This window comes from Amblyraja radiata, chromosome 1 (genome assembly GCF_010909765.2).
Source record: "Amblyraja radiata isolate CabotCenter1 chromosome 1, sAmbRad1.1.pri, whole genome shotgun sequence".
In the NCBI taxonomy this organism is placed as follows: Eukaryota; Metazoa; Chordata; class Chondrichthyes; order Rajiformes; family Rajidae; genus Amblyraja; species Amblyraja radiata.
Window position 1 is genome coordinate 7600299 of NC_045956.1, and position 12130 is coordinate 7612428.

At 41.6% G+C, this 12130-nt stretch overlaps 1 protein-coding gene across 3 annotated transcripts in view; it reads right to left on the bottom strand.

Annotated features, from left to right (window-relative positions):
* kiaa1109 (KIAA1109 ortholog) overlaps nucleotides 1-12130 on the bottom strand; it is a 311921-nt gene that overhangs the window by 117712 nt on the left and 182079 nt on the right. For all 3 annotated transcript variants that reach the window (XM_033016927.1, XM_033016881.1, XM_033016832.1), the window contains exons 38-41: nucleotides 11126-11277; nucleotides 5886-6036; nucleotides 3812-3964; nucleotides 1511-1751 (exon numbers count right to left, since the gene is read on the bottom strand). In XM_033016927.1, the coding sequence (XP_032872818.1) occupies nucleotides 1511-1751; nucleotides 3812-3964; nucleotides 5886-6036; nucleotides 11126-11277 (697 nt within the window). The remainder of the gene's footprint in view (nucleotides 1-1510; nucleotides 1752-3811; nucleotides 3965-5885; nucleotides 6037-11125; nucleotides 11278-12130) is intronic.

A 12130-nucleotide genomic window follows, 5' to 3' on the forward strand; every position in this document is an offset into this window, starting at 1 on the left:
GAAGGATTATCTGTTGTATGTTGTATGTGCTGGATGGTAGGGCAGACATCTACGGTCCGACATCTACTACAAACCCACTGACTCCCATGGCTATCTGGACTACACTTCTTCCCACCCTGCTTCCTGTAAGGACTCTATCCCCTACTCCAAATTCCTCCGTCTACGCCGCATCTGCACCCAGGATGAGGTGTTCCAAACCAGGGCATCGGAGATGTCCTCATTCTTTAGGGAATGGGGGTTCCCCTCTTCGACTATAGATGAGACTCTCACCAGGGTCTCCTCTATATCCTGCAGCTCCGCTCTCACTCCCCACTCCCCCCACTCATAACAAGGACAGAGTCCCGCTTGTCCTCCCATTCCACCTTACCAGCCGTCACATACAACAGATAATCCTCCGCCATCTCCAACAGGATCCCACCACTGGCCACATCTTCCCATCTCCTCGCCTTTCGACTTTCCGCAGAGACCGCTCCCTCCGTAACTCCTTGTCAATTTGTCCCATCCCACCCAAACCACCCCCACCCCTGGTACTTTCCCTTGCAACCACAGGAAATGCTACTACCTCCCCCCTCGACTCCATCCAAGTACTCAAGCAGTCTTTCCAGGTGAGGCAGAGGTCCACCTGCACCTCCTCCAACCTCATCTATTGCATCCGCTGTTCTAGGTGTCAACTGCTCTACATCGGTGAGACCAAGCGCAGGCTTGGCGATCGCTTCGCCCAACACCTCCGCTCAGTTCACATTAACCAACCTGATCTCCCGGTGGCTCAGCACTTCAACTCCCTCTCCCATTCTGAATCCGACCTTTCTATCCTGGGCCTCCTCCATGGCCAGAGTGAGTCCCACTGCAAAATGGAGGAGCAGCACCTCATATTTTGCTTGGGTAGTTTACACCCCTGCGGTATGAACATTGGCTTCTCCAATTTCAGGTAGTCCTTGCTTTCTCCCTCCTTCCCCTCCCCTTCCCTGTTCTCCCACAAGCCCACTGTCTTCACCTCTTCCTTTCTTCTTCCCGCCCTCCCCCCACCCTCACCCCATCAGTCTGAAGAAGGGTCTCGACCCAAAACATCACCCATTCCTTCGCTCCATGGATGCTGCCACACCCACTGAGTTTCTACAGCTTTTTGTCTACCTTCAACCAAGAATAGATTATATTTTAGTAATAGATTTGAATGTGAAATGGTTGTGTGAATTTTTAAAACTGTAAATATGCTCCATTAACAAGGGGGAGTAAACGTTAAAGTATGGGCAAACTTTAAGTATCGTAAAGAGATAACAAAATGATGGCCTAAAGGAATCAGATCTTCTTGTGAAACTAGCACTTTATTAAATTGAATTGTCTCATATTACACTGGTGCAAAGGTGTTTGTTGCTGCACCACTTTAACTTAAATGTAACTATTTAAGACAGAATTATAAATGGAATACTTAAGCTTTGCAATTGTTTTAAAATAATAAACCTTCAACAAAATGGTTTGCTGTGCATGTTTAGAATATAATGCATTTAATTACCAGCATCAAATTCAAATTCTGCTCCGTCGGCACTTGTGTCACTTTGTATTGCACCTCCATTGTCTACACCACCAGTCTGACGTTGAGCCTGTGTTGCCGGTTGTGGCTTTGGTAGTTGTGCTGGTCTAAGCAGTAAACTAACTCCTTTGAAAGCTGGAGTGACAACTATAAACTTCATCCATTGCCTAGCTAATGCCACCAAGCCTTTCTTTAGTGTGACAAGCGCAGGAAGACCATTGTTCTGCAAGAAATAAAGTGTAATAATTGGCATATATACTTCAGGTTTTTTATTGCATTGTAGGTTTTTAAAACTCAACGTCTAGACCTAGGGAAGGGTACAGAAGAGATTTATCAGAATCATACTTGGCATGAGGAAATTCAATTCTGGGCAGAAAGCAGAGTACAACAAGAGGCCAAGGCAGGATTTAATGAAGCTGTTCAAAATTGAAGATGAGAATTATGAAGCAACTGCAGATGCTGGTTGAAACCAAAGATAGACACTAAATGCTGGAGTAACTCAACGGGACAGGCAGCATTTTGGATAGAAGGCATGGGTGATGTTTCGGGTCTAGACTGAAGAAGGGTCTCGACCCGTAACGTCACCCATTCTTTCTCTCCGTAGATGCTGCCTGTCCCGCTGAGTTACTCCAGCATTTTGTGTCTATAGATGAGAAGTAACTATTTCCAAGACAAAGGGATCAGAAAATGGGGGAGGGAAAATGAGGATTTGTATTAGCATCTGCAAAACAATATCAAAAAATTACAGTGAAAGTAGATTACACAATAATATTCACTAGGAGATTGGATAACTATGTAGAAATGTGCAGGGCCATGGGGGACTGCAAAGGAGTGTCGCCGATTGGACAGCTCTTTCAAAGAGCCATCAAAGGTGGTTAACTGAATGGCTTCCATCTCTATATCCAATTATTTCAATCCATTTCTAATAACTTTCTAAATGCATTATCATGTAACCTAAAGGAGTAGACACACACACACACACATTTTATGCAAACAGAAAGTGGAATAGCGGGTTAATAGGTTAATCTTCTATACGAGTGTTCTGGTTCACTATGAGCATTGTGTACAGGATTCAACACAATGGATCTACACCAACAAAGGCAATTGAGATTTAAAAAAAAAAGGAAAGTTGAGCTGACTGCAAGGCAAAATTCTCTCAAAACTGAAATTGTGTTAATATTTTCGTTAAGGCACTGAAACATTTGAGGACTAGCAGATAATCTCGAAGGCCACTATAGAAAGTGCTGGAATTCTCTGCCTCAGAGGGCAGTGGAGGCAGGTTCTCTGGATGCTTTCAAGAGAGAGCTAGATAGGGCTCTTAAAAATAGCGGAGTCAGGGGATATGGGGAGAAGTCAAGAACAGGGCACTGATTGGGGATGATCAGCCACGATCACATTGAACGGCGGTGCTGGCTCGAAGGGCCAAATGGCCTACTCCTGTACCTATTGCCTATTGTCCATTGTCTATTGTAAAGAAATATGAATTAAATCAAGGCACTGTTTGTTCACAGGAGTGAATAAAAGGGAACCCACTCACTACTCAGAAGGTCTTGGAAGAGATGCAGAGAGATTGATCAGAATGGTATCAGGGATGAGCGTCTCAGTTATATTATACAATATCATTTAAAGTCTGGTTATCAATTTAAATTCAATGTTATGCAGAATTTTGAGGAAATAAAAAGTGGATTGGCAACCTGATTATCAAGAATGAAAGTAAATGGGAAATGAAAAAGGGACAGATGAGAAAGTTTAAACACACACTAATATTCTGGAAGATGTGACTTGAAAACTCCTGGTTGAAAACATAAAAAGAAAACAAACTTTTGGATTGCGAAGAAACAGCAAGGGAATGAGATTAACGGAATAGTTCCAAAACATAGAAACATAGAAAATAGGTGCAGGAGGAGGCCATTCGGCCCTTTGAGCCAGCACCGCCATTCATTGTGACCATGGCTGATCGTCCCCTATCAATAACCCGTGCCTGCCTTCTCCCCATATCCCTCGACTCCACTAGCCCCAAAAGTACCGGTGCAAGCAAAATGGGATGAATGACTTCGTCCAGACCTGCACAATTGAATCTTTATTCAAGCATTTGCTCCTTGATAATATCAAGCCACATTCAGCCAATACACAATATTTCCCATATTCACAAAAATTAATTGGCTCAATTGGGTGCACAGATTTCTTTAATAAGCAAATTAAGAAATATAGCCAGAACTTAGTAATTAGTATGAAACATTTTTAACCATTTCAGAATATTTGTCATAAATTTTACGTGCTTACCATAGTGGCATCCTCGATGATAGAATAGTCAGCCTGCTGCAAGTAGCGATGAAGTATATTGCACAGTAAACAGGAAGGATTTTCCTGTAGATACCGAGCTAATTTATTGACTCTGTTGTACTTGCTTTTCAGTGGAAAATGAACACTTTTCCTCTGGAAGAAACCAATTAGAAAATAGAATTATAATTTACACCATTTAATCTTGTACGATAAAATATCCAATTGCCACACAGCTGATTATTTAATTTCAATATATCAAAAACCCAGTAACTTCAATAACCCCGAATGTACACTCAGTAGATAGTCAATGAAAACAACCACATTCAATATGGAATAGTGCTGAAATGCTTCACAAGTATTGACAGCATGAATATTCTGAAAATAAACAAAAGATCAATTTAAACAGACAGAAAGCATTTTCCAGCTGTACATATTGCTTAAGATTTGCTTTATAGATTTGGATCTCTTGTTGTTACTGCAGGTTGACTTCACACTACTGCAGAAGCCTGCACCTTTCATCAGTGTTGGCATCTTATGATAAAGGGGAGATGTAAAAATGTGTAAATGAACATCGGATGAACGAAAAGGCAGCCGGTATGATAAGTTTACATACAAAACTGGAGATTTTGTGGAGAGCCCTATTGATTGCGGATAAAATATCAATGTCATATGTGACAGTCAAGCTATTGTTTACATGAAAATCACATTTTCAGACATAAATGTAGTTGATTACAAAACAGAACATTTTTCAAACTCCACAATTCAATTTTGTGTGTTATTTATGGTATGTCTAATTTCTACATATTTAGTCTTTGTATGTTTAACTGAGTTATTGTTACAAACAACATTTTTTGTGGTATCTGGGTCTCGGCATATTCATTCATATAACAATAAACTTAAACTTGGAAATAAAAATTCAGTTTAAGGATGAGAAATTTGGTTTTGAAACAAGTATCCTTAACTAAAATAAAGGCAGTTACAATGGTATGAGGACAGAACTGGCTGATATTGACGATAAAAATAGATTGGACAATAAAATAGTATTTAGAGTAAGACCAGTGCTATTGAGGAGATGCTTCTTAAAATTTAGTAAAAAATAACTCCCTTGAGAAAGAAAGGCTCAGTCAGAAGGAAGTACCAATTGCGACTAACCGTGGAAATGAAAGATAGCATCAAACTTTTTTAAAGTATGCAATTTTGCAATGATGAAAAATAGGTCAGAGTATTGGATTTCTTGTAGACACCAGTAAAATATAAAACGGGAAAAGATAGAGTATGGCAGTAAATTAGCAGCAGAAAATAGTCAGAATTTCTGCAGGTAGATAAAAATGAAGAGAGTAACTAAAGTAAATATTGATCCCTTGGAGGATGAGATTAAATAATTAATAATAGAAAATAGAGAAATGGCAGAGATTTTCAATAACTGTATTGGATCCGTTTTCTTCGTAGAGGACAAACATTTGAATAAAAATAGATACCCAGATACCACAAAAAATGTTGTATAGGTCTCTGGTGAGGCCACATCTGGAGTATTGTGTACAGTTTTGGTCTCCTAATTTGAGGAAGGACATCCTTGTGATTGAGGCAGTGCAGCGTAGGTTCACGAGAGTGATCCCTTGGATGGCGGGACTGTCATATGAGGAAAGATTGAAAAGACTAGGCGGTGCTGGCTCGAAGGGCCGAATGGCCTCCTCCTGCACTTATTTTCTATGTTTCTATGTTTCTATAACATGGGATATTGTTGCAACTAACATAGCCAGCATTTAATGTTTAAAAAACACACAAATGTTTTGCAGTAAGGGAATTTATTTTGAAATTTTGTATCCTCCATTAGTGGAAACATGGACTGTCGGCTAACAGGATTGTAAATGACAAAGTTCACCATAACCTACATTTTTACCAATTCTGTATCTGGAGATGGTAACATTGGGGGGAAAAAAACCTATCTTCCAAGAAGGTAAAAGTGCAACACAGTCATATTGGCCCTATTGGCAACCTGAGACAATTCCAACACTTGGATTTGGGACTAAATGAAATATGCACTGTTTTATACAAAGATCAGGTATGAACTTACCTCAAGAGCTTCTGTCATAATACAACCCATCACAGCACACACGCGAAGAGTTCTTTCCATTTCCACTTTATTCCATGATGATTTCAATTGATCAACAGGAATAAGCCAGGCACTGATACCTGGTGTAGCTGTGCTTAAAAGGTTCTGCTGTCTGCAACAAAACATGCATGAGGCTTTTATCAACCTGGAGCAGTTGCAGCTGGATTTAACATTTTATAATAGCATTTCATCAAAAAGCATTTACAAGTCAAAGGGGAACATGAAAATAAAAATATTCCGAAATTATTACCCTTCCTCCATAGCCGAGCCACCCACCCATTCCACCTTTCATAAGTCTTCCTGCTACATATAGCCTCGCTATTCACTGTGAAGATCCTGCCTTGGCTTACTTCCTAAAAAGTAAAACCTCGCACTTAAGTGCATTAAACTCCATTAACAATTCCTCAGCCCACTTGCCCAGCTGATCAAGATTCTGCTGTAAATTTTGATAACCATTTTCATATCCGCTTCCACCTGTTCCAAGCATCTACTACTCTGTAAAAACTACTCTCACACATCTCCTTTAAATATTCCCCCACTGACTTTATAGCTATGCCCTCTAGTAGCTGACGTTTCTATCCCAGGGAAAAATGTTCTGACTATCCTATTACTATTCCTCTCATAATTTCTTATATGTCTATGGTTTCTCACGCAGGCCTCTGGTGCTTCAGAGAAAACAATCCAAATTTGTTCCACCTCTCCTTTTGGCTAATCCAGGCAGCATCCTCTGCATTCTCTTGAAACCCTCTTCATCATTACAGCAATGGGGCGACCCAAACTGCATTCAATACTCCAAATGCGGCCTAACCAAAATGTCTATAAAGCTGCAAAATGAATTCCTGACTCTAATACTCAACTGATGAAAGCAAGCGTACCAAATATGGTCTTTATCACTTTATCTACTTGTGTTGCTGATTTCTGGAAGCGATGAACTTGGACTGCAAGATCCCTCTATATATCAATGCTGACCTCCCCAAGTGCAGCATCTCACACCTATCCAGATTAAACTCCATCTACCAACTGATCTATACCTTGCTGTAACCGTTGGCAGCCTTCATCATTATCTGCAATTAAATCAATTTTAGTATTATCAGCAAACTTACTTACCAACCCATCTATATTTCTGCCCAAGTCATGTAGATCAGAAACAACAGGTCACAGGCAGCACAGATCCCTGTGGGACACAACTGGTCACAGACCTCCAGCCAGAATACCACCCTTCCATCACTATCCTCCATCACCTGTGGGTAAACCAGTTCTGAATCCAAACCACCAAATGACTGTGGATCCCAGGCATTTTAACCTTGTGGATCAACCTACCATGAGAGACCTTGTTAAATGCTTTGACAATGTCCATGTAGGCTACATCCACTGTCCTCATTACTCATCTTAGTCACCTAAACTAAAAACTCAATTGGGGATGGGGGTGTATCCTGGATAGTGTAAATCACTGCATCTTTTTTGGAATTGCTGCACAGTGATCTTGTCCATTGTACTTCTAGATGGACAGAATCCATACTTTATCACTCACATTTAGTGGATTTGTAAATAATTACCTGGATACGAGAAGTAGCATTTGAAACTTTGCAAATGATACGAAAGTACATCCAGAAATTATTTTGCAAAAATTAGGTTCTTTCAGATTGGAAACTCAGTCTACAGCATAACATACTGCAAGCCTCAATCTTTCGAATGAACTATGGTGAATTTATTTTCAGCACGTTCAAGATATTTTGGAAGCTTGTACTCGGGAATTGAAAATGTCAATATAACGCTAGTAGTAACTTATCAAAGTTCAAAAAATATGTAGCATTTGTTTGACCTTTCGATGAGAAGGTATGATAGATGTTCTTGTGCAGTAGCTATTAAATTAACACTATACAGTTGAATAGTAACATGGATTTTGTGGGAATATCCCGCATAACACTGTCAGAAGAGCAGGATTTCAAATGAATACAGAAATCTTGAAATCCTGCCAATTACTTTTTCCTGACATTCCTCTCCTCAGTGGTCCTTCTGAGACCAGTGAATGTCCAAAATGTATATAACTGGTATTTCTCAACCCGTTATAGTGGGAATCGATAACACACTGTATCAGACAGTTGTTTTTTTTTAATTTGTTATTGGTCTTTAATAATTTTTGAAAGACTGAAAGTTGAACATATGATATTCAGTCTTGGACAACTTGACAACTTCACCTAAGCCAGGAAGATATCCTCATTGGGGACAAAAGTGACTGCAAAAAACTAACTGCTGTGGGAACTCAAGAGGGTCAGGCGGCATCTGTAGAGGGAAGAAAGAAAGATGAAGTTGTGGATCTGGACCCTCCAACAGACTGATGGGGTGTAGGGAAGTTAGCTGGTAGAAAGATTTGGGGAAGGTTTGGGCAAGAGGTGACATGTGGTCGGTGGATTCAGGTAAGAAGGGGTTGATTTGCAGATGTGTCAGGAGGGGGAAGAAAAGAGGAGATGGTAACTAAAGCTGGAGATGATGTGGAGAAGACGAAAAGATGCAAATAATGGAATCTGACAAGAATAAAAGTGGGGAGTAAAATGTAGAACCAGAGGGAGGGATGGTGGGTAGAACGGAACTGGCAGGTGGGGGGGACTGTGGGAAATGGAAGACCCGGAGTAAAGAGGGATGGGTGATGAGTGGATTCCAACATTTGAACCCGTTGCGTTTGTCAGCTAAAGTTACTATCTCCACTCTTCTCTCCCCTACTTGGTTCATCTGCCAATCAAACCCTCTTTACCTGACTATCACTTGCCAGCTCTTGCCCACCCCTTCCCCTCATTCCATTCTACCAAATATCTCCTCTCTTCATCAGTCTGAAGAATGGTCCCGAGCTGTAATGTCGTTTGTCCTCCAGAAGTTGTTGTTTTTTGTTCAAATCTTGAGACCTCCGGCCAAGCAGAGGATAAAGGTCTGAGATGGCGGGATGGGGTGAAAGATTGTTTTTGACAGCTTCAACCAAGCCAGGCCAGAGGAGCATCATCTTTGACAACGCCAACAAAGCTGAGTAGGAAGGTACACAAAATTGCTGGGGAAACTCAGCGGGTGCAGCAGCATCTATGGAGCGAAGGAAATAGGCGACGTTTCGGGCCGAAACCCTTCTTCAGACTCTGAGTAGGAACTGTTTACATGGTTGTAAAAGCAATTTTTCAGCTTGGGGGTAGGATTTATTTTGGACCACAAGGTCCTGCTTGAAAAAACAATGCATTATATAGTTGGTCTCCTTCACTCTGTATCTCCCCCTTTGCTCTATCTATTGTACTTGAGTTTGACTTGTTTGTATTTATGTATGGTATATCTGATCTGTTTCGATAGCATCCACCGGGTGGCGCCGTACGATGGCAGCCTTGTCAACATTCTGTCTCGTCCTTTTTCTTCTTTATTTGTTTTTAGTTTATTGTTAAATGTATGTTTTCGTGTATCTTTAGTTTTGTATTATATGGGGTGGGGGGGGACTTTTTAAAAACTCTTTCTTCGACGGTGATGCGACTTCCGTATTGCATTTCCGTCCGTGCTGCAGCCTAACATCGAGGAGCTGGCGGCCTCTTGCTGGGGATCGACTTCAGGAACTCCAACCATGGGAGCCTGCGGACTTAACATCGTGGAACACGTGGTCCCTTGGTTAGGGACCAACTTCAGGAGCTCCCACCGCAGGAGCTTCGACCGCCCCGATCGCAGGGGCTTTGATCGCCCCGATACGGGAGCTTCGATTGCCGGCTGCGGGAGCTTCGATCACCCCAACTGCAGATGGTTCGACTGCCCCATCCGTGGGAGAATTATGGGCCTGAGCCACTCAGGCAATTTTATCAGCGGACTGCCAGAGACTGTCAAGTTGCCGGCAGTCGCCTGAAAAACTGGGAACTGGAACGGCGACGGTCAGAGTGGTACACACATACAAACACACACACACACATCGCAAAAGGCGGGGGCCAGAGCAAGCGGGGAAGCTCTGTCTAAAAAATTCCCAAGGTGCAAAGCCAAGGTGATACAGACACACGCCACGATGAACAGGAAGGTTGGCGCTGTAATGAAGACAGCTAAAGCACAGTGTACGATAAGTCCTTTAAAAGAGGGTGGGAGGGGGGGAAGAAGGAGGGAGAAGGGAGAAGGAAGAAGGAAGAAGGAAGAAGGAGAAGGAGTGGAGACAACTTTTAAGAAGCCAGAGGTACACGGCTGTGAAGCTCAGCAGACATTTAACATTACCAGTCGGTTCCTTGGTTCTGAAAATTACTGCTTACCTTTTTTTTCTCCCGATGAGCCAATGAAATTCACCGGTCAGCACCGGCTACAACTTACGAGAACCTTCAACCTCCTGGCAACCCACTAGGACCTCCTTGCGACCCACCTACGGCTTGAGAATTCTCGCTACTCTCCATGGCGACTTCATTCTAGTCGCCGCTAAGTTTTCAACATGTTGAAAAATTCTCGGTGACCATAATGATGCCGCGACTAGTTCCCAGAATGCGGGAACTCCTCACGACCATGAAGGCGACTCCCCGGCAACCACCCACGAACATGTGGCGACCGCAAAGTCTCGTGCAGTCGCCTAAGTGGGACAGGACCATAAGGAGGAAAGAAGATAAGACTTTATTGCCTTCCATCACAGTGAGGAATGTGCGTGAGCCGCTGTGGTGGATGTTTATGTTAACCTTTATGTAGTTGTGTGTCTTGTTGCTTTTTTGGTGTGACTGTATGGCAAATCAAATTCCTTGTATGTTTTTATATTCTTGGCTAATAAATTAATTACAATACAAAAACAAAGCTTTTTAATGTATCTTGACAATACCTTGTGCACGTGATAATAATAAACAAAAACCTAAAACATTAGCACCAATGTTATACGGTTTGTTGCTGATCACAAATCTTTAGGTAATATTTGACAGTAAGTTATACAAAAGCAAATAGCTCGGTTCAGTTTTGTTTATTGTCACGTGTACCAAGGTACAATGAAAAGCTTTTGTTGCGTGCTATCCAGTCAGCAGAAAGACAATACATGATTACAAATCAAGCCATTAAAGTGTCTAGATACATGAAAAGGGAATAATGTTTAGTACAAGGTTAAGCCAGCAAAATCCCATCAAGGATATTTCACTTTTAGGAGCATCCTGAAAGAAAGATTGACGAAAATATCTGCTTTATTCATTAAAAAATTGAGAGACCGATCTTAGTTAAATTGAAGGAACACTTACCTGGAGTAAATCTGAAATCGTGAATGCAAATTGGTTGGGGCAGCAAAGCTAAACCAAATTTTGCTCATGGTAAGTTTCATGCTGCTGGAATCTGGGGGTGGAGGCATCAGTGGAAGGTCTTTCTTAAGGTCATCAGATTCAACCCCTTCATCCTAAACATTAGCAACAAAACAAAAATCAGAATGCTTTACAGTTTGCAACTATATATTTATTTTGGCCTCACACCTGCCTCTATCCAAGAAGCTGCCTATCAGGGAACCCCCTCACCCGAAGTCATCTCTTGCTGGCCATGGTTTAACCAGCCGCCTCTTCTCTCCAAGTTTATTTTCCCACTTCCCTCTGCATTCAAGCTAAAGGTGGTCCCGATCCAGAAAGTCACCTATCCATTTTCACCAGAAATGCGGCCAGACCCATTGTTACTCCTGCATTTTATATCTTTCTTTGGTTTCAACCAGTTCCTTGTTCTTACATCTGTCCTGCCCTCAACTTTCTTATTCCCCCGTCCCTCCACCGCCTAAACCCCCACAATCCATCCGTGGAAGGGTCCCTACCCAAAACATCACCTATCCATATCCTTGAGAGATACTGCTTGATCCACTGAGTTACTCCAGCACTTTGTGCCTTTTTAGTAAACTAGCACTTGCAGTTCCTTGTTTCTCCATTTTTACAGTCAGCCATAAATCAATTTTGTCCGTAAGTCAAAAATATACAAAATTCACTCAATATGATCATCATCCCTCCACAGTAATGTAATGAATGGCATCAAATGCAAGCAAGACTGATAACAACAAACAATGAATAAAGCTGGCGAAAGAGGGAAAACTAATCCTGTTGTTCTTAGGAACGAAAAACATCAGACCTTCGAATTGAATTATTTTATGGAACCTAGGAGGAGGAGAGTCTGGAGTTCAGATGCTTGTATGCTGGGGTTGGCCTGTATACGCCATGAATTGCTGGAAGTTCTGTACTAATCTCAGAAATCTGATCTGATCTTTAATGAAATGA